Source organism: Podospora pseudocomata, chromosome 7 (assembly GCF_035222375.1).
Source record: "Podospora pseudocomata strain CBS 415.72m chromosome 7, whole genome shotgun sequence".
NCBI classification, from domain to species: Eukaryota; Fungi; Ascomycota; class Sordariomycetes; order Sordariales; family Podosporaceae; genus Podospora; species Podospora pseudocomata.
In genome coordinates, this window is record NC_085891.1 from 3,206,475 (window position 1) to 3,234,223 (window position 27,749).

Genomic DNA, 27,749 nt, shown 5'->3' on the forward strand with positions numbered 1-27,749 from the left:
CCCTAGTTGGAAGACTGAAATCGAAGTACCTGAGCGAGCACCACCCACCACAGCTCTGGTTGGCCAGTAAGGCCACTTGCTGGGTCATGCAGGAAGAGACCGCTCAGTCCAGGAGGAGGCTAACAGCAAGATTCTTGACACATTGTACCCAAGTACATAGCAGAGTCGCATGTATGTAGGTCCTTGCGCTGCATGTGCAGTGCTTGTGTCTGTGCCAACCCCCCTGCGCACCACCTAGGAAGAGCATACAAGTAAGTAATCGCGAGAAAAAAAAACCGATTTCGGCTGACTCGAGCAACCAACGGATAGAGGCGGCCGCAATGGGTGCCCGTAGAGTCCTCAGGCAAGCATAGGGAGAAAAGAAGAAAGCTGCACTTGTGCTTGTTTCAGAAGACAGAGCTGCAGCGGCACGGCAGCTTGCAGCCATTGGGATTCCCACGGCTTTGCCATCTGTGCTTATTCATAATGTTATCGTCCTTTTAGGGTCTGCCAACAAGGCCCAACTCTTTGCGTGAGAAACAGAAGCGAGGGTGGTGTAAGCCTGGAAGTGGCCGTCAAGGCGGTTGACGTTGGGGGGGGTAACGGGACTCCACCAAGTGATGGCAGGGGTTGCGGCTGACCCCTGACCGTCTGTTGTCTGTGGATTTCTTGGGACGATCTCGACCCCTGCCAATGACATCGTTTCCCCTCGGGGCGATGACGGTAGCTCGCCAAGCCCCTGCGTCGAGACTTGGCGCTCTTCTTGGTCTTCTTGGCCCTGCCTTGACGTGTTTCCGGCCATGACCAGACCTCGCTGTCGACCGGGCCGACAGTTGACCGATTCGGGCGAAGCTTGCGTCTAATCTGGGAAACAACACATTCTGTCTTGGAGCTATTGACGCTGTTTATGTGCCCTTCAGCTTTTGTTGTCAGAAACCGTGTCTAGGGTGGCTGTCTGCAGCACAAACTCTTGCATGCCCAGTCTGTAGTGTAGGGCCCTGCATCTCGTCCATGCCGGAAGGGCGGTGATGGACAGGAAAAACTGGCGATGGGCAGCCGGTTCTGATGGCACAGAGTGCGGGGCATTCGACCGCGCACCGAGCGGATCAGGGCAGAGGGAGGAACGGACCTGTTGCCCTCGTTGACTGTTTACCGTCCTGTGGTGTAGGTACAGTACTTGTCGTGGCTGACCGCTCGCTGGCTGATTTGTTGCCCGGCCGAATGCTTGTAGATCAGGCGTGTGCTTGTCTGTCATGAACCTGCTTCTCCAGAGGATGCATGCCGCCACGGCCGCTTCTCTGTTCGTGTTGAGAGAGGCTAGTGCGGGCAGCTCCTCGATCTGCAGGTTCGACAACTTGACGTGGGGACGGCTCGCTCTCCCACACGTAATTCACGGCTCGTGCGATATTAATGCGACCAAACCTCCTCCCCTCACTATCGACCCTTTTCGTGCCGAGGGGTCAGAGGTGTTCATGGCGTCATACCCGAGAAATCAACCAGCTGGACCACGGACGCTGGCTCGGTTTACCGGCACTGGGGCGACAACGGCACGCCATTGGACCGTGGGGTCAACCCCCAGTAAACAGATCCCGATCGCACATGGGCGGGGCTGGACCTAGATGGACTAGGACCTAAGAGCTGTCACAGAGCACATCCCGCCTTTGTGCAAGTCGGATCCGAGTTGCTTGTGTCCAGGTTGTATGCCCTCGGGAGGGCTCACTTGTGCCATGTTTGCTGCTGCTTTGTCAGATGGTAGTTGCGAGATGTCCGAATGCTGCATATCAGAACAACAAAATCAAGGACAAGACTCGTCGACTCGAAGTTTCCACTGCATCGTGTCTCCAACTTGCTAGCAATTGGCTGGGCTTCCTGGGTGCATATGCAAGGTGAGTCCCCATGTCGTATCTCGAGCCCCCCAAGCGAAGAGGCGTGTTCGTCGAACCAATTCCGTGGTCAGAACGAGAGGCAGATGTTGCGGGTGGTGGTTGACGAAGTCAGTCCACCTCTGCTTATCTCAAGGTCGGCCACTGTCGACAGGTGCCAGCGAAGATGTTACGATCCTTGGCGGCCAAATAGCGACGACCGGCCTGGCACAGTAGAGTCGGCCACGGGAAGAAGGGAGATAGACGGGACCACCCTACCTTTCAACTGTTTCCCTTGCCCCTTGAGGGTGACGGTTCCAGCGACCTGGTGATAAAAGTTTCACGAAGATGCTAGAGTTACACCACAGCATGGTTAGGTTGAAATATGTGCTGGCTGCTTCACGTGCCGTTCTATTGTGAGGTGCAAAGTAGCTCGAAATAGGTAACCCGTTGAGACATCACACATGTGTAAGTCGAGAGTCGGGTGTTTAGGTAACTGGAGAAAGCTGCAAGTCCCAGAAGGCTGCCAGAAAGATGGAGTACGAAAAGGGATCCACACACCCATTAGCCTCTCTTGGCGATAATCTAATCTCAGCCACTTCCCCAGCCACCAAGCCACACCAACCCCAGCCACCAAGCCACACCACACCACCCTCGCTTCCCCACAGCCTGTGGTGCAAGCTTTCCGTTAATGCAACGTCAGAACAACTTTTGTGAGACCCAACATCAACCTGTGCCCGACCACTTCATCCGACCTCTCTCTCTTTTTTTTTCCTCTCTGACAGCATCGAGTTATTTTTTGCACCTCCTCCAGCAGGGTCCCCAACATGGCCGTGACAAGAAACCTTTCAGGATTTTAGACGGTGATCCTGAGGCACATGTTCGATTCATGATGCAAGATTTCCAACGGCTGTCCAGGCCCACACACACTCGCAGCAAAAACCGGTATTTCATTGTAAGATCAACAGTGATATCTCACATGAGGAGCCTCAATTCTTCCCGTTCGAGCCGACCTCGTATTTGTCCAGTTTTCGACAGCAGCTCTATGCAGTCATCCACCCATATTCGATGGCTTGCATATCGGAGAATGTACATTCTGGTCCAATCATTGGTTATTGCAGGTCGGTTCACGTTCCATTTCTCATATGGACTATGATGCATTCTCACCCAGCCTCAACAACTCGCTATAATGCTCGGGATCTAGCCACACTCTGATGCCATCAACATCTGAAAGATTGTCAAACCAAAGTTCCTGGCGTCGTCCGGTAACAGGATAAGCTTCCAAGAATTCTGAGCTACTATCACCTCTTCGGATTGAAATGATATATCTCCCTGAAATTCTTCAGAAGCCAGACAAAAAAAGGCAAAGACAGATTAGAATTCCCTCGCCAATATGCCGCAAGGCCTACTGTACCATGGGAACCACACCTGAAAAATGTGCGTCCCATTAGCAACTCTGCTTCACCTCCATGCAGAACTGCCTGCTTGAATGGAACTTATAGCTTATACCTGAGGATGATACTGTTCAAAAGTTACGAGCCCATCCCTAAGCTGCACCCGACCCTGCAAGAGGACTCGTTCATGGCCTTGCGAGCCCCGTTCTTACACTTGACACCTTAATTATTTAGAAGCGCCACGCAATACATTTGCGGAGTGCTCATGTATCTGCTGTAATGTACAATTCCGTGGGGCCTCAACCTATAGCACCACAGGCGTTCTCACTTAACCCTTCAACTATATTAACTGTCAACCCGGTGCTCCATCCACTTCCAAATCCATTCCTAAACCCACAACGCACAAAGTCCAACAAGCACGTCACAAACCAGCAGCATTAGAGACAAAGTGTAGCCATAAACAAATGGTTATAATATTGGGGTCAAGCCCCCTGCCCACCGGGCGAATCACCCAACCTATAAAAACAATACCAAAAACAAACCCACCACCCCCTAAGAAAAATATAAAATAACACCTACCCCAATAAAGCCAGCAAAAAAAAAAAACCCAAAACAAAACAATCCCACGGACAGCAACCCCCTTCCCCTTTTCCTCCCCCTATTCCAACAACATAAACAAAACAAACAAAAATCACAACAAAAAAAAAAAAGGATTCGTCCTCCGGATCCTCAGAAATGTAAGTGTTCTTGATCCTATCCTTGGGGTAGTCGGCCGGGTCATAAATTCAAAGCAGAGGCAGCCGCGCTGGAGGTGTTGGTGGTGCTGGCGGTGGGGGTGCTTAGGAGAGGGCAACCTCTCAAACTCGGGCTCCTCGTCTATTTATATTGGACCAAGTTAGACGAGTACAGACGACAAAGACACACATCAACTAACTGGCTTGGCGCCGCGAGCGGCAGGTTCCCTGGGCGGGCGCTCCTTTGGGAGGCATTTTTTTGATGGAAAAAACAGGGGCGCGAGTGAGCAAAGAACCAGAAACCGGGAGTGCGTGCAAGCGAGGAACAATAAAGGAAGGGGGGCCTTGTGAACGATGATGGTGGTGGCTTGGGAACGGTGGTGGGTGGTATGCGAGGAAGCGAAGTTGAAAATACAACGAGAAAAGGGGCAAGTCTGGCGGTTGCACGGGTGATGGTTTGCTGACGCAAGGATAGAGGGTTTGCGAGCGCGGGAGGTGGTGAGTAGCACTCTCGATCACTGCAAAGAAGCCCACGTTCGTTGTGCTGTTTCCGCATATCTGAAATGCTGAGAGTAAATGGATTATATCCGACCCCAGCTCAAGCTCAGTTATAATGGCCGTATTGTTGCGCCAGGCATGACATCCTTCATCAAGTGGAAGGTCATCCTCGGCTATGAAGGGCGTCTCTCTCCTTGAAGCTGTAGCGAAAGACGCAGGCCTGCGACGTCTCAACCGTCCAGCCCGAGCAGTTCCATATTCCATCATCTCCAGTTTTGGCATTTTGATGGCAGCGTGGGCGGCCCAAAGGAGCAGCTGATTCTTTCTGATGTGCGAGCTTTCGGGGTGAAGGACCCTTGTTGTCAAAGCAAGACGCTTGAGGTTCGACCACTGAGGCTCCCACCCCACAAACCCATCTTCTAGGCGAAATTCATAACGGTGGTGGTGAAAAAGATCAACGTCGAATGATGCAAAGAAATCCTCGGCGTCCGAATCCCACGAACTCGCCAAGGCTTCGAGGTCGTAACTCCCGACATCCAACGCAGCTCCGAAAATGTTAACTGCGTCTGGAGGCTTATGGAAGCAATCCCACCCGTTAATCAAGAGGTTAAAATCCACATAAAAATAAAGCTTGATGACGCGGGTTTGTTGGGGCCTTCTGAAGACTTGAAAAAGGACGAGGTCGCACAGCTCTCTGAATTGCCTTTTGAATTGCGTTAGTTGACATAACTTTTAAAGCTGTGGGAGAAACCAAAGTAGGGAGAGGTAACATACCGTAAATTCTGCTCGTGTCATCATAAACTCCGTCCACCAGATTGAGACACCAAAACTCGAGCCTGAGGCGCTGCATACAAACAAAGCTCTCCCCAAGCAGCCTATAACGAACATATGGGTTCACTGCTCGATGAAACTGCCGGCGGAAGGTAAGTCCTGTGACAATCTCACACCGAGGGAGTCTTGATCGCCTTGCATCGGCCACCGCGCAACGGGCTGTTCCTAAAGTTCAAATACAACGGCTCTGTACCCATAAGTCGCGATCTAGCCTCAGCAGAGACGTGTCTGAGCATCAGAGCTCCAAGGTCATGCCTTTTGTTGGGTCCTAGTGTTCCACGAGTGCGTCTTTTCTCTTCCACCGAGACAGAATATCCAGTAATTGAATGAGAGCCCTAGTGAATGTCGCGTTGTTGTTTTCCTGGGTGGTTGAGTCTTCGTCCTTCTGGCAGCATCGCATCCCTAAGTTGGCAGGAGCACACGCAACCAGAGGTAGCGAGTGCAGCCCAATCTATAAATGCGTCGGCCAGATACAAGCCGGCCAAAGTCGGGGAGGTCGTGCTGTGAGAGCGCCAGGTGGCGGAAGTTGATGGCTTCAAAGAAGTGTTGAAACTCTCTGTTAACAGCAGCGTATTTAGAACGATCCTTTGCAGGCTTGATGATTTGCCAGCTGGGTTATTGGATGGATCCCACTGCTATCGGTTTCGATGGGGTGATTTAGTGAAGCGATTCCAGCACAAGTTGACGTATTTCTGCTGGTAACCGGGCCCAGTAGGGCCATACGCATATGGAGGAGGACATGGTATATTCGCAAGCCTTTATCTTTTGGCAGGTCAAGGTATGTTTCGGGCTGCAGAGTCGGATGTTAAACGTAAAAGGAAATTTATGGTAAATCGGAGGCGGTGTACGAAGTCCTGACAAAATACAGTTTGGCTGACCAGAGCGGTTGACTACGAATTTTGTGTTGGCTATGCCGACCATGTGGCTTGCTCTGCCATAACTTGTATTCTCGCGTTCGAGCGTCAAGACTGCCTACGAAGATGTTTGCGTTCTACTAGCCACAACCGCCGCCCTCTTTGCCTTATGACATCTCGAGCAGCACCAACAACAAGCCCTGGTACCCTCGCCTACTGCTACTACTCAAGCCTCAAGCCTATAATTGGCTGCCCCCGGAGCATAATGGTTTTTTACGGTGCTGAATGCTCTCTTTAATGAGTGTAGACGTTGTTAAACCGGGCTCCAAAGCCGAAAGGCATCCAAGGGAGGCTTTCCATGGCTTGGACGGTGCTAATATCTCAAAAGGCCTCACTACAATGAGAGTAGACACTATAAACCCATATGGTGTGTAAGGGTGCTGGTGTTGATGAGGTTGTTGTAGATGAAAGATCATGGTGGTGAAACACATCCCAATAAACCATCGAACAGTAGTAGAATGCTTTCTCTTTTTTCCCATCTCCCATTAATCCAAACAAAAATGCAAAAATGCGACGACGCCTATGCCTACCCACCGTCAACACATAAGACAGACCTTGCGAAAATGTAACACTACAAGTACACGAATAAACTTTCAATATTCCGACGAGCTGCCGCCTTTTCGAGCACGTCCGTTATATCTGTTCTAAAGAACATCGTCTGTTGGTGTTGTTGGTGTTGTTGTTGTTGTTGTTGTTGTTGTTGTTGTTGTCCTTTTACCCCACCTCCCCCTTTCACCACCATCCTTCTTCCCTACTTCATATCCACATTATATACCACCTTCCCTTCCTCATTACTCTCCCCCCCCTACCCAAAAGAGATAATCTATTTCCTCCCCCTCACCAACTTAGCCTCCTCCTCACTATCATCATCCTCATCATCACTCGAAAACTTATCCCCATCCTCCCCAACCGCAAAAATCGTCTCCCCATCAAACGAGTCCCTCTCTGGACTGGCCTTCCTCTGCTGCTGCTGCTGCCCCTGCCCAGAAGACGAAGAAGCAACCCCACTCTGCTGAGGTGGATGCAACACACCACCAGCCACACTCGCCCCAGCAAACCCTCTCTCCTGCTGCTGGTTCTTCCCAATCCTCTGCTCCTCATCCTCATCATCGCTCTCATCCGGATTCCCAATATCAAGATTGGCAATCTCAAACGTCCCGTCGTCCTCCTGCGCAATCTCGTCACTCATGGCGAAGCGCTTGTTGTTCGCCGTCGGCCTCCAGACATAGGCGATCCAGGCCACGTCGGCAAAGTAAACAATATTAAGCCAGCCGTCGAGAATGAACCACCTGCTCTTCCAGTGGAAGGGCACAAAATCCGGGTCGCTGGCCGAGGCAAAGGTGAAGGAGTTGAAGAAGAAGAAGGCAAAGATGACAATGATGGAGATCAGTATGCCCCACCACAGCTTCTTGTACATGGTCTCCTTGACGTGCTGCTTGCGCTCGCGGAGGTCCTTAAGGGTGAAGTTGAGCGAGTTGAGGGTCCAGACGTAGAAGGCTGTGAGAGTGCCGGCCAGGGGGAAGACAATCAGGAGTACGAAGGGGCCTAATTGGGTTAGCTTGTGAGCTTCGACAAAGGGGTAGGACTCCTGGCTTACCGGCGTTATCGGGTGTTATGACTAAACTTGTCACCGCATAGACAATGCCAAAGACAAAGTGCGCAATGGCGAGCCAGCGGACATAGATCATGGTCTTGCCGAGTGTGGGCTTGACGACACCATAACCCATGCAGACGATCAGGAGCAGAAAGAACGAAAACGAGTTGCGCGCAGCGTTCAGGACGGCAACCACGACCAGCAAGATCTTGGACCCAAGATTTGACCCATGTCTGTTGAGATAGTCTAGGTCTCGTTAGTGAAACAGTCCACCAGCAACATCATGACATGCTCACCATAGAATCCCCATGTCATCAACATCTCCACGACGAGGAAGATGAGGATTGCTGTAATATAGTTCTGCACAGCCAAGATATCGGTGCGATGCTGATAGTAGAGAAAGCCCCAGTACACCAACACCAGCGCATAGAGGATCGTTATTCCTCCATAAAACGGCAGCTTCGGGATCTGTGTGGCCGGGAGCTCTCCATATGCGTTTCTAAACTCCACGATAGCCTCGTAATCATTGTCAGTAAACTGATCGGTAATGACGCAGTAGTAACCAGTCTTGGTGATGGGGTAGTTGATCGGGCTCGCTTTCTTGAGGTGGACGGCCTTGGTGAGGATCAAGTTTTCGGACTTTTCGGTAGCGTTTGGCGCGAGAATGAATTCACCCAGCTGGGCCTCCTTGCAGTATCCCATCTCGACATCCTTCGGCCGGCAGATGGCTTCCCTACCGCCACCCTCTTGTCCCACGCCGATGTAGTCTGTGTCCTTCCATTCCACAATCAGGAGACTGGTGATCGGATCGGGTCCCGAGTCCTTGCCGACGTCGGTGAACTTGACGAGGATAAAGGGGTCGACGGGGCCGCCCCAGGCTTGCTTATCGTACATGCCGGCACATCGTTGCCTGTTTTCGTCTGTCTGGTCCTATTATTCCGGCGCATTGTTAGCTCATGGCTAGAGAACAAAGCTGGCAGAGCACAGTGCTCACCAATGCGATCTCCAACGCCTTGGCAGTCCATGCGGACGACGCCAGTAGGAATAAAGTGGATGCCCAACCCCTCATGGTGGGTGGTGATGTCGTGTGTGTCTGGCTGTCGTCGAATGTCGGTTCGGGTTGATGTTAAACAGCGAGCGTACGTGTCCCGATGTGGTCTAGAAAGTTGAAGCGGCGAATTGCACCATGGATTCGACCGTCTCGCGCTTCAGTGTCTGGTGGCTGCTTTCGTCGGGTGAGACTTGAGTTTCGTCTTGATAAGAAAAAAAAGAGGTCGATTTTCAAAAAGTTTAAGATGCAGGCCAGGTTGAAGTTGGAGATGGGCTGCTACTGCACTGATCACTGTCTGGGGTGCGCTGGTCGACGTTGCGCAAGCTCCCTGCTCCAACGGGCACCCACTGTATGAAACGCAGCTGGAGCCAATCAGCACACTGTGCCGTGCGAGGCGTCATCGCCAACTGCGAGCTGAACCCCTGGCCCCCTGTCAGATTCAGTTAGTGAATTGGCCAGCCGATAAGATAAGAGGTGTGCCTGACAACCTTCTGGAAATCAACAATTGTTTTGTTTGCTCCCGTCCCGCCATCTCTACGTCACACCCCAATCACCAGTGACCACCCCCCAACCAAACTTGTCGCAAAGATGGGTAAAGGAACGGACAAGTTATATATCACCCATTCCGAGTGGTCATCCGCCGATGCCTACGGCGCCAGTGTCGGCGCAAATGCAGGATCACGCGCGCAACGAACTGGAGCGCATGCGAGCTTCAAGCGCCTTCCCTTCAACTTTTGCGCCGCCAGTCTCCAACCCTTCAAGAACCCAGTTTGCACCGCCGACGGCACCATCTTCGACGTCGAAGTCATCAGCGCCTGGCTCGAAAAGAAAGGAACGAACCCCGTCGACGGCAAACCACTCTCCGCCAAGGACCTGATCAAGCTCAACTTTGCGCGCAACGCCGACACCAACGACAGCAACGATCGCAATGGCATCCCCACCGACGGCAAAGGCGACTTCATCGACCCCGTCACCTTCAAGGTCTTCACCGACAACACCCACATCGTTGCGATCCGCCACGGCAATTACGCCAACGTTTTTGCGTGGGAAACCGTCGAGCGGATGAACATCAAGCCCAAAATGTGGCGCGACCTCGTCGACGACGCCGAGTTCGGTCGCAAAGACATCATCACCTTGCAAGACCCCCAAAACGCCGCCAGCCGTGATCTCAGCCAGTTTAAACATATTCAAGACGGCGAGGAAGCCGCACTCACACCAGAACAAGCCGAAACCCGCAAGGAAAGCGGCATCAACATCGACGCCCTGGGAAGAATAGGGGATAAAGTCCTCCGCGCAAAAGAAGCCGTCGCCCGCGCCCGTGAGGCTCGCCAGTCGGCATCAGACATCAACCAATCCGCCTCCTCCAAAACCCTCACCAAATCTTCTTCCTCCACCACCACCCCGCGCCAATCCCTCATCCAAGAAAATCAAAAACCCTCCAACTCGGCAATCTACACCACCGGTGCCGCCGCCGCCTCCTTCACCTCCACCGGCCTCACCCCTTCCACTTCCGGCTCGCTAGCCCTCCTCTCAGAAGAAGAATACCTCCTCAAACCCCGCCGCCTCTCCAACAGTAAACACCCCGCCTACGTCCGCATTTCCACCACCTTGGGGGACCTAACCCTAGAACTCCTCCCCGAATTCGCCCCCAAAGCCGTCTGGAACTTTTTGCGCTTATCCCAGAAAGGATACTACAATAACACACTTTTTCATAGAAACATCAAAAATTTCATGATCCAAGGTGGTGATCCCACTGGTACGGGGAGAGGTGGGACGAGTATATGGAAGAAGACGTTTAATGACGAGCTGGAGGGTCCGTTGAAGCATGATAAACGCGGGGTGGTGAGCATGGCAAATAAGGGGAAGAACACGAACAGCAGTCAGTTTTTTATCACCTATCGGGAGGCGAGGCATTTGGACAGGAAGCACACCGTTTTTGGGAGGGTGGTTGATTCGGAGGGGACACTAGCAAAAATGGAGGGGGCGAGGGTGGCGGGGGATAGTAGGCCTTTGGAGGATATCAAGATCAAGGAGGTGGTGGTATTGGTGGATTGTTTTGAGGAGTTTTTGAGGGAGAAGGGGAGAAGGAGAGGGAGGAGGAGAAGAAGAAGGAGGTGGAGAGGAAGGGGGGGACGGAGGATGATAGGACTACTTGGACGGGGAAGAGGTTGAGGGGGGGAGGAGGGGGGTGGGAAGGGGGGGTGGGCAAGTATTTGAAGGAGGTGAAGGGACAGAGACAAGAGGGGGAGGGGGAAGGGGAGACGGATACTTGGGAGGAACCGGTGAAGAAGAAGACGAGGGTGCGGGGAGGGGGGTTTGGGAATTTTGATGGGTGGTGATTATGGGTGGAAAAAGCATTGTTGGCGTTTGGGGGTTACCTGAACAATGCGAATGATTCATGTGTATATGTTGGCAGGAAAAGCGGCAATAAAATTAAAATTTTTGTCACACTGCAAGAAGTGGCTTTTGTAATAAATCTTTCGAGATTTCATGACTTCAGGTCATCATCACATCTGCGTTTCTCATCAGCGGCAGCGGCCATAATAATATACAAAAAAAAAAACAAATGTACAAGAATTTCATATAGTCTGGTATCATTCATCATCTTTTCCCCTTCCATTCTTCAAACCCAAACCAAATCCCCCCCCCCAACCCCCACCCCAAAATCATCCCCCATATACTCCATCGGCACCTGCAACGGCGACAACCCCAATCCATACAACCCCCCTCCATTCCCCCACCCATCATGCGATAGCATATCCGGCGACAACAACAGCCCATCTCCCCCCATTGTCTGCTCCAAAGTAGGATCAATCCAGTCCACCCCGCCAACACCCCCCTCATCAGCAATAAGATTAGCCAGCGCATCCGCCTGCTTGATCCCCGTCTCCATCGTCACCATTCTCAGTCTTCCCACAACCCAGTGTTTCATTTCTTCGGTGCAAGCAGTGCTCATCCCCACCAGATACAACGGCCAGACGACGGTGCTGGTTGCTGATACGAGGAGCATGTACCGCTCTGCTTCGTCGTCTTCGTCGCGGGCTTTTGTCACGTCGAGGATTGTCAGGCCGGCGAGGTGACGGCGGGGTTCGGAAGGGCTGGTGGAGTCGCACGATCGAGAGGAAGGCGAGGTTGGTGGGCTGGGGGTCTCGCGGACCTCGACGGTGGCGATGCGGGCGGAGGTGTCGTCTTCGTCTTGGGAGCCGATGGAGCCGTCTACTGGGTCCATTAGTCCTAGGTGTTGGGGGACCGAGGCGCAGATATCGTAGACGAGGCGTTTGAGTTTACGGCGGGCGTGGTTGTACTCTTCGATGTAGCGGCTCGAATTGAGACGTGGGTTGAAAGAGGAAAAGTCCTCGGATATTTGAGACAGAATGGTCTCCAGTATCAGAATGCGGGTAGTCCGGATGCAATTCCAGATGTTGGCGTGGTGGAGGGAGGGGTATAGGTGGCAGTAGCCCTCGAAGACGGCGTCGTGGTGCTGGGTTACCTTGAACTGACGGTATCGCCATGACGGGGCCATGTTGTCTGTCACTTTTTCGAGGTCGTTCTCGATAGAGAGGATTTGCTCGACAATGATCTCTGGATCGGTAAGGACATGATTCTTGATATCGTGACGGAGTTGAAGAACCCGCCACACCAGGGGCATGAGGTGTCTGGTAGGGTCCTCAGGCTCCAGAGTCTTGGCCATCTCATGCCAAAGCTCCTTCAAGTGTTGTGGCATAGGCATATCTTTCATTGCGCAGCTGATCACAACTCTTTGGCAGAGCATCGAAAACATTCGTCTTCCGGCTCGGGTCTGGAACTGGGCTGGTCCTCGTATTCTAGCCAAGGCGGCAGCACCGTTGACATGCTCCTGGAAAGCAGTGACTGTTCGTGCTCGCGCTGGGCTCTCGGCCATCATTTCAAAGACACCGAGGATCAAGATGGAAAGCATGGTGCTGTCCTTGACCGCCTCTGCCGGATCTTTCAACGCATCCTTGGTCAGTCCCAACGCTACCCCGTACGACTTCCTCGCAGCATCCATCAGATCGTTCCTCCGTTGTAAACTAGCCATGCCCATCAGTCCCACCGCTGTCAAGCTGGCGAGGACAGAGTCGACCTGCCGCTCCCGCTTGGTCCGGGAGGGCTTCCAGACTTCTCGGACAAAGTCGAATTTCTGGTGACAGGCCGTTTCGTGTGCTGTCACAAATCGTGAAAAGAAGAAGGCAAAGCCGTGTTCCTGGCATACCGCCGGAATGTTGTAGAGTGCCATGGCGGGAGGTGTTGTTGGCCAGCTTCCCGATTCTGGTGACATCAGTAGGCTGTCGTCGAATCCCCATGCATCCGAATCTGCGGGACTGGTTGGGGCTGGCGTGGCGGGAACTACTATCGTTACCGATGGCTTTCCCCGAGGTTCTGGTGTGACTGACAACCTCCCCTCGGATCCAGACGGTGTTGATGGCTCGACGATCAGATTCCCCTTCTTGCGGGCCCTCGCCTTGGCCTTCTTGATGACGTGGGAGCTCTCATCGCGGAACATGAGATCCACTAGATTTCGATAGCCAGGGCATGTCTGATGCCTCTTTTCGCACTGGCCGCATCCTGGTGCTCTCTGATCACACTGGGCGCTATGTTAGCCAGGACGGTGGCTTGATAGTGAGGGCAGAAGATGGAGTCGCGATGGATTGTCTGCTGATTATACAAGCACCCTTGAGTGGGATCGGTGGCAAATAGGCTGAAGGAAATGGCTACTCACGCGAATCTTTCGATCACGACAGTTGGAGCATCCTTTACTTGGCTTCCCACAATAGACCATTTTGAAGATTGGAACTGGCTGGTTGATGCCAAACACGGTACAAGTCCCGGGTTCAACACAACGCGTCTGACGGCACAGTCTCACTCGCCGCTGGCATCGACCAAAGAGCCTCAAGTTAGCTCCCGAGCTGGGGTCGGTCGTCCGTCTCAGTGGCCGTCTGCTATGGCTGCTCACCGGGAGGGAGCTGACGCTATCCGGAAGGAGGCACAAGGCAGTCGTTGAGGATGTCGAATGAGAACGAGAATGCTGTGTTTGAGTGGCGGCCGAGGTGTGGGGAGAATGCCTAGGAAGGAGCCTGTCCGGCTGAGGTCTTATAATAAGCAGAGTTGGGGTGTGGAGGATGGAGGAGGTGCACAGGAGGCCGCAGGTTCAAGTCCGGGGCGGTTGAGGTTGACCAGAGTTGTATCGTGTCTCCCGCGGAACCCTTGAGTCAATTCCTCGGTTCATGGGTTGATTTTCATAGGGCTATGGGCTGCAACTGGCTGCAAATGTGATGAAGCTGGAGAAAACGCCAAGCAGCCCCCGCTGCCCACGACATGATATTGCCCACACAGCCCCTGACAGCGGCACCACAGCCTCTAGTTAGACGGGTACCTTGGCGCTCGGGGCAACTGGGCGTGTTGCTGTCGTGAAGCGAGACCTTCACCAATGTGTCTGAACCCTCGATTCTCGATGGTGTTGTCACCATCTAACCATTGGCCGGTGCTGGTGTGGAGCAGAGACGAAGATGACAGGGGTCTTTCCTAGTTGGGACACCTGTGCGAAGGCGTTCTCCCAGCAGAAGGGGACATGATCAGGCTTGGCGGCGCTCCCAGACGAGACCGGGGCTCGAATCTTAAAAAGGTCCCCGCGAGATCTGATTCGTCAACGAGATCACCTCAAGCGAGAAGGGGAAGAGCTCGCTATGGGTGGCATGGCGCCCATGGCTGGCGATGGCTGCATGCTGGGTCTGGAGAGCCCTTCTAGAAACATTCTCTCGCCGGCGTGGCTGCTCACTTATGTGCCGCCAAGTGCGGAATACGGGATGGAAAATGTCGAGAGTGTGCGGAATTGCTAGTCCGGAAGACGTTTTGGGGCGTTTGAGATGCTGTGATGCCGTCACCGCCCATACTTAAACGACGTCGAGCTAGCTAGCGAGGGGGTGGATACGGCTGCCTCTGCCTAGACAAAGCGTCGACACGTACCATGGCACGATGCTGTTTTATATTATGACTGATTCGCCGGATGGAAGGGCATATGGCTGGCAGACTTGTCTTCACACGGTATATCGGGGATCATCGTTGTTGAAGACATCTTCAGGACCGAGCGGGGAGTTGTGTTCGGTCAGCATGTGACATTGGTCCCCCCACGAACGTCATTGAGCACCGGGCACCGGATGGAGATGCTCTGTGTGTGTGTGTATGTGTGTGTGTGTGTGTAGCAACTGCAGACGCCCGAAGGCAGGTCGGTCTTTGGCGAATAGCGTCTCGGTGTAACGTCCCAAAGATGGAATCATCTTGAGGCGAGAGACTTTCTCGCAGCAGAGGTTGTTAGTGGCCGAATCTGGACAAAATATCCAAGAGGCGCAGAAGGGCTTCCCTTCCCTTCACCAGATGTCAAATCACGCAGATCCTCCAGATGGCGCTAACCCGCACACAGCCCTACACTAGACTCCATCAGGCAAAGCTGGGGGAAAAGCCCATGCATTGACCACTTCTTACAACAATTAAACATAGCCCCTTGCCAGAGCATCATCACGATTCCACGAAGCTTATGGCTGCAGAACGCCATGCAGGGGCCGGCAGATGTCAGTTCTGGCCTTCCTATTCTGTCGAGTATTTCGAACATAACCCCAGGCAGAGGCTTAACACCATGCATCTGTAAGCTCAAGTTATTACGAGCGCGCAAATTAGGGGATGGATGCGGCATAAGATGGATGGAGATTATACTCATGGGTCAGTATATGGGATTCCCGAAAGTCAGGAGAGTTGTCGGGCCGCTGTGCTATTGGTACGCTGTGGAACTTTCTCTACCACTGCCGGCGCTTGTGAGGAAGTGGCACTTGTGGCGGTGTTTCAATATTTTGTCGACACACTGGTGTCTAGCATCTTGAATCACATTGTGGCTTCTTGTAGTCATGTGTCGCATATATCGGCAGTCAGAGTCGATTGTTTTGAAGCCAGTGGACTGTATGTAGAACAGTGGTTGAGGAGTGTAGGATGAAAATCAGTGATCAATCAGTGTTTGCGTGGGGTTCAATGATATTCTTGGCATTATCGGGCCGAGCCCGGATCCCAAATCGGTTCGGGACCCGTTTCCCCCACTTCGGATGAACCCCATTACCCACCTAACCCCTTCTGTCCAATGAGACAATTTGGATTGACTTCCTGTACTGCACAGTAAAGTACCACAACCACCACAGCTCTCGATTGTCCAACATGAACTCATAGGCCAGGATACGCGAAAATTGCGATATCAAATAAGGCTGATCGTCACACGAATCCATATTCAAGATCTTGCTCTACAACCTCTTGATCGAGGCGGCTTACCCCGCCCGAGCTTATCCTTGAGTTCCCGGGGCTTTGAGGCTCCTAGGCACACCGCAGACAAGGCTGCGGGCTATACCTACCAACCACAACCAACAACGCCCATCATATGAGCACCGGCAGTGGGACGTTGGATCTTTGAATCAAACACCTGAAATTTTCATCGGCTCACAGTAGCTACCTTACGTTTGGGGGATACCCTCCAAGCTGGGCACTTGGGCAAAATGCTGCATTCATGTTCGTCATCGACTTACCCATGAGCCTTCTTGCTGATGGACATCAAATAATCCGTACAGTGGTTGTCACGCGTCCGGTCACGCAGCCAAAGAGCTGCCATCATCTCCGCCCGATTGGCCAAGCCAGCAACCCGCATCAATATTATCGCAGGCCGACGAATCAGCCTGGTAGAGTGAGGCAGCAACAAGGCCCCCCCAGGCGTTACACCGATCTTTCCACGGACGTCATTCATGAAAACCTCGTTTACTCCTGAAGGCTTCTGAATTTACTTTCAAATACAAACATTGCGGAGAACTATGAAGAAGGTAATGAATATGATGCAAAGAAAGAGACAGCGGTGCAGTCCACGAGTGGAAGAAGTTGAGGGTAGTAGGCCGATTTCTACGTCCCCTACAACCCTTCGCTCAGCTTGCACCAGCCTCATTTATCCTCCTCACCCTATGGACCTTAGGGTGAAGGGATATGGGACGTTTAGATTATGCCACCATGATCAGCTGTCCTTTCGAGACGCCGTGCAAAACGGCTGCGCGATCTGCTGCATTGCCATGCAAGACGTCAGACTTCATGGGCTCAGAAAGGGAAACAAAAGTCAGGGGTAGAACCAGACTGCCAGTTTCCTGACACTACATCATCTACAATCACCAGTGGACCAAAAGATTGGATCAAACATGGCAAGCACATTTTCATTGCTACATACCGGAACGAGCATGAATACACCTTCACCAGCCTCACTTTGGTCCCATACTTTGGTAAGACCCCGTTCGTTACCAGACACTACTCATCGGAAAGCTTGTTAATATGCTGAGTTCAGCAAACTACACACAGATAATTTGCGGGCTCATCACATGCACCGTGATATATCGCGGGACAATGATACATCAATGGGGACAAGTCCAACCATGCGCCTGGCCATTCATTGGCTTAGACATTGTCAAACATCTCATAAGGAATGCGCATCAACACTGGAACCCTCGGGTCACAATACAGCTAACCTTCCTTCGCGGCTTCTGGATATCGGACCCGAAGCGACTGGAAGCTTGAGACTCGTGTTAACCGGAGAGGACGGGGTGGACGCCCGAGCCCAGTACATTACTCTGAGCTACATGTGGGGGTAAAGATTCAACGGGTCATGCTTTTATCTTCAACCTTAGACTTCTTCCGCCAGGGACTGCCGATCAGTGAGCTTCCTCGAACATTTCAGGATCTGATTGTGCTTGCCCGGGCATTCGGCGTTCGTTACATGTGGATCGATGCCCTCTGCATCATCCAGGACTCTACTGAAGACTGGGAGCACGAAGGTGCCGCCATGTGGAAGGTTTACGCGAATTCGCTTTGCACAATTGCAGCTACCGCCTCTACAAGTCCAGAAGATGGCTTGTTTCGGAAGAGAGACCCCGTACCATTCACTCGACAGATCAAGGCTCCTAGCGGACATCCATGTCGCGACAATCATGATTATCATGTTTTCGATCCAGGCTTCGCAGAAAGGTGTATTTCCAGTGGGCCATTACAGTCAAGAGGCTGGGCATTCCAGGAGCGAATCATGTCGCCACGGGTTCTTCATTTTGCAGACAGCCAGATGTTGTGGGAATGTCGCAAAGAGACCCAGTGCGAAGCAGCTCCTTTCTATACGACTCTTCTGTCCCAGAAGAGCACAAAAGGGTCAATCCAATATCAAGGAATGAGGAACAGACTGGAAGTGACTGCGGACCACGACGCGGAATCGTCTGCCTCCTTATCTTCGTCGACGCCTGCGGTAAACCATGTTGGGAAAGAATATGATGTGTTTCTGGATGGTTGGAAATCAGTTGTCGCGATCTACTCAAACTGTAGCTTGACCTATGACGAGGACAAGCTACCTGCTTTGGCGGGCCTAGCCAAGGCATTTCTACGAGACAAACCAGCTCGCACGTATCTTGCAGGCATGTGGAGAGAGAATCTTGAAGGGCAGTTAGGCTGGAAGGTGAACACTCCGGGAAACAGACTCTCCACTCCTTACCGCGCACCTTCGTGGTCCTGTGACCAGTGCTATTGAACCGTCCTTATATTATAAGCTGGAGAAGCTCGGCCACTGTTTCCATACCATCCCGAGGATTGAAAGCGTTAGCTGTGTAACTAAAGGACCACAGTATTTCGGAAGGGTCTTTAGAGCACACCTTGAGGTCTCCGGTTACCTGGTTTTCCCAATTGTTCATAGTATTGACGGTGAAAAGGAACCCCAGACCTGCCAGTTGCGGATTGAACACACGTTTATGTCTGCGTGCCTGTGCTGGGATACTGTGGATGTCCGTGCTAGTGTCGGGTTCACAATTACATGTCTACCCCTTGGTATAGAGTATGATACTCGTACTCTGACTTGTATTATACTGGAGCAGGTTGGGGGGAATTCACCCATCAAGTATCAGCGAGTTGGTTTATTGAAGGTTACTTTCGGTCATGATCGCAGTGACCAGCTTTGGAGGTTCGGAATAGAAAAGGGGATAAAAGAAAATCAGTCTGTTGCCAAGTATAACAAGGAGTTTTCTGTCATACATATTGTAGGAAAGAATTCGAGCGGACATTTAGCAGAATGCCAGGTGATGGACAAAGGGATAGAATGAAATTAATACACATAGCCCGACAAATATATCCATCGTGACCTCTTCCCATCAATAACCCTCAAACTTTCCTTCTCTCCACCTCCCAACCGGCACAGCACTCGGCTGCCTGTTTAACGTCAATCCAGCGCCCTCCAATATCAACACAACCATCATCTCCATAATCACTCCCATCCCGAGAAAATACCACACAAAACTCCCCACCCCGCCATAACTCTTGAGCCTCGGATCTGTCCCAAATGTAGCCAACCCTGAGAACACGATCCTGACAATCATAAACGGCGACGCCAGCCCAACTCCAAACAACAACCTCTTCTCCCCTGGCTCCACCGCCCGTATCTCTACCATCGTCACCAACGTCCCCAAAACTACAAACCCCAACCCAGCCTGGCTCTCATTCGGCACAGTCACCACCTCCGCCTGCTGTCCCGTCGTCCCACTAACCGCATCCCCAATCTCACCACTCATCATACTCTGCCCTACAATCGAAAGTATCAACCCTATCAACATCACCGCTTGCGCAAGTCTCTGGTGGCGTGGGCTGATGAACGTCTGGGTTCCTTGTTGTCGGATACCCAGGAGGACTCGGCCTAAAAGGTTGGAGAGGCAGATGACGAGGGTGGAGACGCCGATGGAGTACATTACTTGAGAGGCGACGATGAGGTTGGGGTTGGAGGGAAAGGCGATGGTGGCTCGGTTGAGGGAGGAGCCGACGATGCGGGCGGTGAAGATTATGAGGTAGAACCAGCCGGGTTTTTGCGGAAGCCATGGCGGGTGGAGAGGAGGATGGCGATGAGGAGGGCGGGGGTGTAGATTGCTAGCTCGACGATGGAGATGCTGTTGAGGGGTGGAGGGCCATTTTGAAGTAATTATTTACATTTAGGTACAACTGAGGGAGGACAAGAATACAGAGGGAGGTCATTCCGGACTAGGAATGTGCTGAGGGGCTCACAGTCAGATGTTGTACTCTCAGTCATGGGTATACGTACTGGATCGTTTGGTTCAAGAATGAAGTTTTTTCTTGATAATTAGAAGACGAGCATGAAGCTGAGGATACAAATTCCTTTGATTGTCTCTTGGCAGGACATTTCAACCAAGCTCATGTCAGCTCTTGACCACTAGGCTGGGCCGGAGCTCCCAAACCGTCCTTGTTCCAACCGTGGGCTGAAGACTGAAAGCTGACATAAACGGACCATTATGGGCCTTAACAGCCGATTCAGCCTCATGAAGGCGCTTGCGTCTGGCGTGTTTGTCTTGTTGCCCCACACGTCTCATTGGTTGTCGCTCACCAACGCCGCTCAGGTGGTTTGAAACTGATCTATCGAGGGAAGCCGTTCTCTCCAGCTCAAGGCGAGTAAGCTAAGGGCTGTCACAAACTGCGTCATATTCAACAAAATTCATGTCGCTTTCATCTTCGAGCCGATGGTGTCAGGTACTCAGGGAGTGGATTTTATGTAAACAGATGTTGAACTGGATGGAAGAAGGCTGGCCATCAAGGTTCACCCTTATCATCACAAACAACCCTAACCCACCATGTTTTCCTCATCGATGGGTACCATCAAATGGGCCCCACACAGCTCTGCCCCTCCAGGTTTTCAAGGTTCTCATTTCTCACCACCACCACCACCACCACGACGCGCGCGACCCAGTTTGTCTTTATAAACCATTGCAAACATGCCTGTATGCCCCCCCTCCCCTTACAATACATTACCAATTAGACCACCTAACCAACTCTTACCAGCTAATAATCCTCACCGGCCTCCCCACCTCAGGCAAATCCCACCGAGCCGCCCAGCTACAAACCTACCTCGCCGAGCGCATCGCCTCCTCCAACCCCCCATCCCCCTACCGCCTCCACCTCATCTCAGACGAAACCCAGTCCGTCTCCCGCACTGTCTACGACCTCGACCCCTCCTCCCTCCCCGCCCACGTCCGCAGCGCAAACGCCTCCGAAAAGGACGCCCGCGCCTCCATCTACGCCGCCGTCAAGCGAGTCCTATCCCCAAAAGATATCGTCATCCTCGATGGCATGAATTACATCAAGGGGTGGCGGTATCAGCTCCATTGTGAAGCAAAAAACCTCGCTACACCGTCGGTGATATTACAGATAGGATGCCCTGTCGACAAGGCGAGGGAGATTAATGAGGAGAGGTTACGGACTGAGGGTGGGTTGGAAGGTTACTCAACTGGGAACTGGGACAATCTGGTATTTCGGTATGAGGAGCCGAATCCCATGACGAGGTGGGACTCGCCGTTGTTTACGGTTATTTGGGATGATGATGAGGAGCAGGCGAGGAGGGTGTACGAGCAGATATGGGATAGTGTTGCTGGGGAGGGGGCCAAGAAGAAGGTTATACCCAATAAGAGTACCGTGCAGAGGGATAAGGATCCCGGGGGGGATTATTTGTATGTGTTGGAGAAGGAGACGCAGGATATTGTGAAGAGGATATTGGAGAAGCAAAATGAGGCGGGGGAGGGGGGGACGGTGAGGTTGCCGAAGGTGAAGGGGGGGGATGATGGGGGGGAGGAGTTGGTGTTGGAGTTGCCCGGGAGGAAGCTGGGGATGGTGCAGTTGCTGAGGTATAGGAGGGCGTTTGTGGGGTTGAATAGGGGTGGGATTGGACTGGAGGGGGTCGGGAAGTTGGCGGCGGGGAGGTTGAGGGAGAGTTTTGTGGGGTATCTGAATGATGCTTTTGAGAAGGATGGGTGAGGTGAGACGCGAGGTCATGGTGGTGTGTCGAGTTGACCTGCATGGCCGACAGTGTGTGTTTCGCCTGTTCAATCCGAAAATAAACGATCAAACAACCAGTTCGGTATTGCAGCCGCGCGCATAGCGATCGATCAAGACGAAGGGTTGTGATGGGACCTGGAGACCTGCTTTGTCCACAGTACAAGTTTCTTTCACCGAGCTTTCTGAAGGCTTTTGGCCCCCTCCATATTCAACCTTTGACCACAGTATGAGCATTATCCAGATTTGCTGTCCCGACAGTCTGGTACTAGCCGCCGTCGACACGCATCAAACACTGGATGGTGCCATGGAGGTGGGACTAGTACCCATCTGGGCGGTTGTTGGTTTTACTTCCCGGGCTCTGATTGGCTGAATCCATTCACGACATCTCCATTTACTGTGTTACCTCTCCTGTTATCATGTCTCAACATGGCCGATGGGCAAGCGCGGTCATATTCAATGAGATTATTTTTGGAGTTGAGTCCACAGTCAGGTGGTGGGCCACAGGCAGGGAGGTCGATGTAGTGGTGATCAGGCTGGGGGTTGGGTAGAGTCGGCCACCACTCGCTTGATGAGCTGTCCAAGTAAGCAAGGAGACGAAAAGTATACAAACCACGTTGTTTGCCGCGCTATGGAGTCATCATCATCATCAGCACCATCTTCTCTTATCTCTTTCCTACCTAACTTATCAATAATAGGTAACTCGAGCATACTGTGTATGCCCTCTCTGTCATAATCACCAACATAATATCTCTTTTCAGAAGAACCTAAACATGCCCACCAAAACCTCCCAACACGCCTTCGCCGGCTCGGAACGCTGGGTCGTCCCCCGCTACTCCTCCAAACCAGGCACCCTCATCCGACTCGGGTCTGTCCTCACCGACCCAGAAGACTTGGAATCCTCCCTCAACCTCGACAGCATCCCCCCCATCCCCCCCAACCTCCTCCGCGACGCCACCCCAGAGGTGCGAATGTCTGTCCAGACTGAGCTCAGCAAGTCAGACTCCACCCTTGCCAAAGCCGCCCCGGCATTGGAGGGCATCCTCACCCTCGGCGGCGGGGTGGAAGCCTCCCGCTCCCAGGGGGTGAGCTCGTCTCTTAACATCTCGGGAACTGTCAAGGCGACTGTTTTTCGGGCGGATAAATCTTACATGGATGTGCTGCTTAAGGATAAAAATGTGATTTCTTATGCGAAGAGGGGGTTGGGAAAGCCGATGTTTGTTGTTGTTGGGGTGGCTACTGCTGGGAGGGTGGAGATGAAAGAGACGAGGCATGCGACGAGGAAGGCTGGGGTGAGTGGGAAGGTGGGGGTGGAGGTGATTGGGGAGGTGGAGGTAGGGTTGGAGAGGGAGAGGAGCGATAAGAGTTGTAATGAGGTGAGGGGGGAGGGCGGGTTGGATTTTGCTTATAGGGTGAGGGAGTTTGGTTACTCGAGGGTGAGGGGGACGGTGAAGGATAAGGGGGATTGGACGGGGAAGGTCCTCTTCGCTGGGGGAAAGGGGCCGGTGGTGGAGAAGGGGGGTGAGGTGGTGCCGGTGTTTAAGGAGTTTAAGGAGGGCGAGGTTAAACTGAGGGCGACGGGGAGTTTTGATGTTGCCGCCAAGGCGTGAGGAAGGTTATAATCGATGTGTGATGATAGTGGTGACGGGTTGGATGACGGGTTGGATGACGGGCTTAATTTCTTGTGCTTTGAGGAGTACAATGTTTTGGATATGTAGCTGGAATACATGATGGTTCGAATTACAATCACTGGAGGATTCTGTCAACCAAGAGTCTAAGTTGATGTTCGGTAAATTCTTCAAAGTAATCAGCGCCTTGGAATTCATCCCATCTACCTCCTTTTACATTCATTTGTTCATTACATAACAGCTACCATCCCGATTTCCATTGTGAAAATTAAAGCATATACTTGAAATCGGGGTTCAGATCCTATCCATGATTGTCAGTATACCGTCTCGTCGATCAACGGTGTTTACGAAAGAAACTCACCCCAAGCTCCGCCTTTTCCTGCTCCGTCATGCCCTCAGGGAGAGTCTGGTTCGCCTTCTTCCTGTTTTCAGCCATGATGGATACCGCATAAATGATACACGACAGAGCGCTCAGGCAGATGAAGGACACGCAGATGATGTACCCCTTTCTGAAGTCGCCTCCAACAAACGAGTATGTAGCGATGATGCCGCCAATGTTGCCGAAACCTATCCCATGTTCAGTCTCTTGTTTCCAAATGCAATATCCCAGGAAAACTCACCAATCTGCCACGCACTCCCCACAGCCCTCCGGTGATGCCCACCCAAGTTCATATTAAACCAACAAACCTGAATCGGCATCGCCGAGTACATGCCCATGCAAATCAGCACCAAAGCCGCATACTGCACCGGCAAATTATCGTGCACATTCAGCAGAATCGCAAACCCGCTGATCGAGATACAGATCGGGAGAACCGTGAACAAGAACCTGTGCTTCAGCCAGTCTGACGCCGTGGCGATGACCATGGCGAAGACAAACGCCACTGCCCAGGGAGGCACAGAGTGAAGCTGGGTCTGGATCTTGTCGTAGCCGTAACTCTGGACAATGGTGGGACTGAAGTATGCGTACGAGTAGGCGGGGACAATAATGCCAAAGTACATGAAGCCGCCGAGCCAGACCTTGTAGTCGGACATGACCTTGCCGACGTCCTTGAGGGTGATGCTGCGCTCGGCGGCGGAGTGGCCTTGGTCAGCGTGGAGACGGGCTTTGATGTAGTCTCTTTCGTCGTCGCGGAGCCATTTCTGTTAGTATTGTTAGCTTCCTTTTCCCATCATTTGGATATTTTTGTTCCGGTGGTTGAAGATTTTCAACCAAAACCCCCTTTCGCGCCCCCCCACCTAAACAACGGGAAAAAAGAGATCACGTACCGCCTCCTCGACAAATCCAGGAAAAGTAAACAAAAAGATCGCCCCAATCACCACCGTCGCCGCCCCCTCAATCAAGAAAATCCACCTCCACCCCCTATACCCCCTCATATAATCCATACTCCCCAACCCGCTCGCCAACAGCCCCCCGAACGCCCCGGCCAAACTCGTACTCGAGAAAAACAAACTAAACCTCTTTTGTGCCTCCTCTCGTCTGTACCACATCCCCAGCAGGTAAAAACACCCAGGAAACATGCCGCACTCGAACAACCCCAGCAAGAATCTCGTTGTCAAAATCCCGGCGTAGTTCTGCACAAGGCCTTGCATCATGGTGATGAACCCGAAGCCGATACAGCACCCGCTGAGCCATATCCTCGGTGAGATTTTCTTCAGGAGTATATTGGAGGGGATTTCAAAGAGGATGTAAGGGACGAAGAAGATTGTGAGTGCGGTGTTGAATTGTGTTCCTGAAAGGCCCAGGTCGGTTTCGAGGCCGAAGGCGCGGGCGTTGGCGATGTTGACGCGGTCGAGGAAGGCCATGAGGTAGAGGATGATGACGAAGGGGACGAGGTGGAGGTCGATTTTGGTTGTCAGCCTGCGGGGGGTGGTGTGAGAGGGACAGATGACGGGGGCGGGAGCGGTGGGGGTGATGCCTAGAGAGGAGGAGGAGGAGGAGCCGGTGTGGTGACGGTGAGCGGCCTTTTCTTCATCTTGGTGTGGTGGCCCTGGTGGAGGGACTGACGAGGTGTTAGTGAGGTTATCGTGAGGAACACGGTGGGTGAGAGGTAAGTGTCACCTTGAGGTTGAGACGCCATTTTGGACTTTATCGTCAATGACGATAGGATGAGCACCTCACAGTCGAGTCAAGCGGACTTGATTGAACAGACTAAGTCCTAAACTCCAACCGACGGCGAACCGTTGACTTGCACCGACCGAACAGAAACACAAAAAAGGTGACGCAAAAACCAAAACCATGCGAGCAAGCATTCTGTGCGAGGGTCACACACCCGACTTTATATACCACGCCGATCTCTCCTCCTCCTCCCAGTACCCGGTCACACACACACGCACACACACGCACATTCCCAAACCCACAACGTTACTCTTAACCTTTTCCCTCCTCCTACCTTCGGCGGACTAACCCGAGGTCTTGTCGCCCCCCTTCCTTCCCTGTCAGTCAATGATCGACAGGCGCGCGTGCGAATCCAGAATCTGTCTTACACCCGCAACAAACTCCATTTCCCCGGATATTCTTGTTGAACTCCAAACTGCCGCAGGGAAAAGTAAGCTCACTTACATCATCCACCTTCCTGTTTCGTCAACGCTTTGGGCATGACACATGTGCGGTCTCGCAGCAGCACTTCCTAATATTGACACTGAAAGTGGATATTATCTGACTTGTCTGTTGGGTATTCTTTTCCATGTCCCCTGGAGAGAGATCTAGATTACGTCTTCATGATCTTCCCTTTCTTGTGCCCCCCCCAATCACCACGTGATTAGCTCCCGTAGATAACCATCTCGATCCTAACGATGAAACTCATCAGCTCACCTGACCAACTTTGCTCGAGATAAATACTCAATGCATCTATATACCCAAAACAGCATCTTTATACACAACCTTCATCCAACCAACCCCCCACACCTAGCTCCACCAAATATAACCCACATAGATATCAAATAGCCTCCCCAATTCTACTCTTCTAATGCTAACTCTATTCAAACAGCCCTACAGACCATCAAGTCCGGCCCATTTCTTAGTCTCCTCACTAGTTTGGCCGTTCTCGGTCTGGGCTTCACGGACATAACAATTCCGGCATTTTTTGCTCACCGGCGGTCAACATCGCCGAGCATCGGACGTTGTGGAGAGAGGTTGAAGTGTCACGGGATTCGGCCGGCAGCCGACCTAGCGGCAAGGAAGGTTTTTGCCATGTGCTCTTGTTCAGTAGAAAAGGTGGCTAGCATCGGTGAGCAACGCGGATCAGTTCCGTCCATATCTGACCGGCGTACTCCGGGTTTTTTTGTCCAAATAAATATATATAAAATATATAAAAAAATCCCCCCCAAAAATCGCTGTTTTTCTCGCCTCCAAAAACCTCCAACCACTAAACCATGATGGTGTAATGTAACTGCCAAAAAGCTGGGGGGCAAGAGAATCCGATTGTTCAGCACAGCAGGTGTGTACCCCGTAAGCCCATTGCAGAACACTCTCCCCTCACGGTGATACCGAACTGTTGATTACTGAGCCAACAATAAATAAATAAACGGTTACCTTCATTTCTTCGACATATACGCAGCTTGTCCAACTGCCATCTCATCAAAAAACAACATCAAGAGTCAAAGCAAAGCTTTCCGTGGCTTGTTCCCACTTTCCTTCAGCAATGCAGGGTTCCCCGCCCTCCGCCCCTCCCCATTTTCTGACAGGCTCGTTTTTAAGCCCGTTCCAACTGCGGGGAAAAGAACACTGTCCCCAAAATGCCAAGACGTCATCAGTGTTTGTTTCCCCTCACTTTTATAAACCAGCCGTTGAAGCTCTCATCACAGATCAAGAAGAAAAAAGTGTTGATATGGGAATCCATTTGTATTTTACACGTCCCCTGCCATTCCCTACAGAGCAACTCTCTCATTTGCTGGCATTGTCCATTGCTACACACACACACACACACATACACTCACTCCCTCTCCCCACCCACCCAGTTTTATACCTCCTCCCCTCCCCAACCCCCTTTTAACCCCCCTCTCATAAAATGAAAAAGACAATTCATCCATTATCATGTTCTTTCACCATGATGACAACAACAACAACAACAACAACAATAACAAGAAAAAAGATTCGTAAAATATAATCATAAACCTCTTGAAAGAGAGAAAAAAAACCATGTTCAAAAGGGGTGTGTCTGTGTGTTGTCGTGTGTGTAAAATAAAAATAAAAAAGGGTAAATAACAACAACAACAACAACAACAACACCAAACAATCGTAATAAGCCAACACACTCCTGGGTATCCTGGATCGCAAAACCGTTGCCGCACCAAGACACCTCGCTATCTTCCCACCCCCCACCCCCCAATCCCCATCCCCATCCCCGTCAACGAATCCTTCCCCCCACCACACAACATAC

General features: G+C 52.1%; 8 protein-coding genes across 8 annotated transcripts; 4 read left to right on the forward strand and 4 right to left on the reverse strand.

Annotated features, from left to right (window-relative positions):
• Positions 1 to 6,871: 6,871 nt before the first annotated feature.
• PTM1 (Membrane protein ptm1) lies at positions 6,872 to 9,289 on the reverse strand. Its single transcript, XM_062893920.1, has 4 exons — positions 8,801 to 9,289; positions 8,103 to 8,736; positions 7,810 to 8,052; positions 6,872 to 7,757 (listed from the first exon to the last, which is right to left on the reverse strand). The coding sequence occupies exons 1-4, from the start codon at positions 8,873 to 8,875 to the stop codon at positions 7,036 to 7,038; spliced, it is 1,674 nt and encodes a 557-aa protein (XP_062739773.1). The 5' UTR covers positions 8,876 to 9,289; the 3' UTR covers positions 6,872 to 7,035.
• A 156-nt stretch (positions 9,290 to 9,445) lies between these two features.
• On the forward strand, positions 9,446 to 11,196 carry cyp8 (cyclophilin peptidyl-prolyl cis-trans isomerase Cyp8; the record flags this gene model as incomplete). The annotated part of the gene is made up of 2 exons (XM_062893921.1): positions 9,446 to 10,903; positions 10,930 to 11,196. The coding sequence occupies 2 exons, from the start codon at positions 9,446 to 9,448 to the stop codon at positions 11,194 to 11,196; spliced, it is 1,725 nt and encodes a 574-aa protein (XP_062739774.1).
• A 284-nt stretch (positions 11,197 to 11,480) lies between these two features.
• Positions 11,481 to 15,832, reverse strand: QC762_710740 (uncharacterized protein; the record flags this gene model as incomplete). Its single annotated transcript, XM_062893922.1, has 2 exons — positions 13,596 to 15,832; positions 11,481 to 13,460 (listed from the first exon to the last, which is right to left on the reverse strand). Exons 1-2 carry the CDS (start codon positions 13,653 to 13,655, stop codon positions 11,481 to 11,483), a joined length of 2,040 nt encoding a protein of 679 aa, XP_062739775.1. The 5' UTR covers positions 13,656 to 15,832.
• A 279-nt stretch (positions 15,833 to 16,111) lies between these two features.
• Positions 16,112 to 18,452, forward strand: QC762_710750 (uncharacterized protein; the record flags this gene model as incomplete). The annotated part of the gene is made up of 2 exons (XM_062893923.1): positions 16,112 to 17,166; positions 17,454 to 18,452. The coding sequence occupies exons 1-2, from the start codon at positions 17,086 to 17,088 to the stop codon at positions 18,450 to 18,452; spliced, it is 1,080 nt and encodes a 359-aa protein (XP_062739776.1). The 5' UTR covers positions 16,112 to 17,085.
• A 613-nt stretch (positions 18,453 to 19,065) lies between these two features.
• On the reverse strand, positions 19,066 to 19,656 carry QC762_710760 (uncharacterized protein; the record flags this gene model as incomplete). Its single annotated transcript, XM_062893924.1, has 1 exon — positions 19,066 to 19,656. The coding sequence occupies one exon, from the start codon at positions 19,654 to 19,656 to the stop codon at positions 19,066 to 19,068; it is 591 nt and encodes a 196-aa protein (XP_062739777.1).
• A 925-nt stretch (positions 19,657 to 20,581) lies between these two features.
• Positions 20,582 to 21,724, forward strand: KTI12 (kti12, chromatin associated; the record flags this gene model as incomplete). Its single annotated transcript, XM_062893925.1, has 2 exons — positions 20,582 to 20,694; positions 20,756 to 21,724. Exons 1-2 carry the CDS (start codon positions 20,689 to 20,691, stop codon positions 21,722 to 21,724), a joined length of 975 nt encoding a protein of 324 aa, XP_062739778.1. The 5' UTR covers positions 20,582 to 20,688.
• A 791-nt stretch (positions 21,725 to 22,515) lies between these two features.
• HET-Q1 (Gasdermin-like protein HET-Q1) lies at positions 22,516 to 23,352 on the forward strand (the record flags this gene model as incomplete). Its single annotated transcript, XM_062893926.1, has 1 exon — positions 22,516 to 23,352. The coding sequence occupies one exon, from the start codon at positions 22,516 to 22,518 to the stop codon at positions 23,350 to 23,352; it is 837 nt and encodes a 278-aa protein (XP_062739779.1).
• Positions 23,353 to 23,527: 175 nt separating this feature from the next.
• Positions 23,528 to 25,880, reverse strand: TNA1 (High-affinity nicotinic acid transporter). Its single transcript, XM_062893927.1, has 5 exons — positions 25,430 to 25,880; positions 24,637 to 25,370; positions 23,991 to 24,510; positions 23,732 to 23,937; positions 23,528 to 23,671 (listed from the first exon to the last, which is right to left on the reverse strand). The coding sequence occupies exons 1-5, from the start codon at positions 25,446 to 25,448 to the stop codon at positions 23,639 to 23,641; spliced, it is 1,512 nt and encodes a 503-aa protein (XP_062739780.1). The 5' UTR covers positions 25,449 to 25,880; the 3' UTR covers positions 23,528 to 23,638.
• Between the last annotated feature and the right edge of the window lie 1,869 nt (positions 25,881 to 27,749).

Coding starts and splice junctions, on each gene's coding strand:
- PTM1 (XM_062893920.1), bottom strand. CDS start 8,875: ATGAGGGGTTGGGCATCCACTTTATTCCTACTGGCGTCGTCCGCATGG. Junction 8,737..8,800: donor AGGCGTTGGAGATCGCATTG/GTGAGCACTGTG, acceptor CCGGAATAATAG/GACCAGACAGACGAAAACAG. Junction 8,053..8,102: donor GATGACATGGGGATTCTATG/GTGAGCATGTCA, acceptor AACGAGACCTAG/ACTATCTCAACAGACATGGG.
- TNA1 (XM_062893927.1), bottom strand. Junction 24,511..24,636: donor CTGGATTTGTCGAGGAGGCG/GTACGTGATCTC, acceptor CAATACTAACAG/AAATGGCTCCGCGACGACGA. Junction 23,938..23,990: donor GGGGAGTGCGTGGCAGATTG/GTGAGTTTTCCT, acceptor AACATGGGATAG/GTTTCGGCAACATTGGCGGC.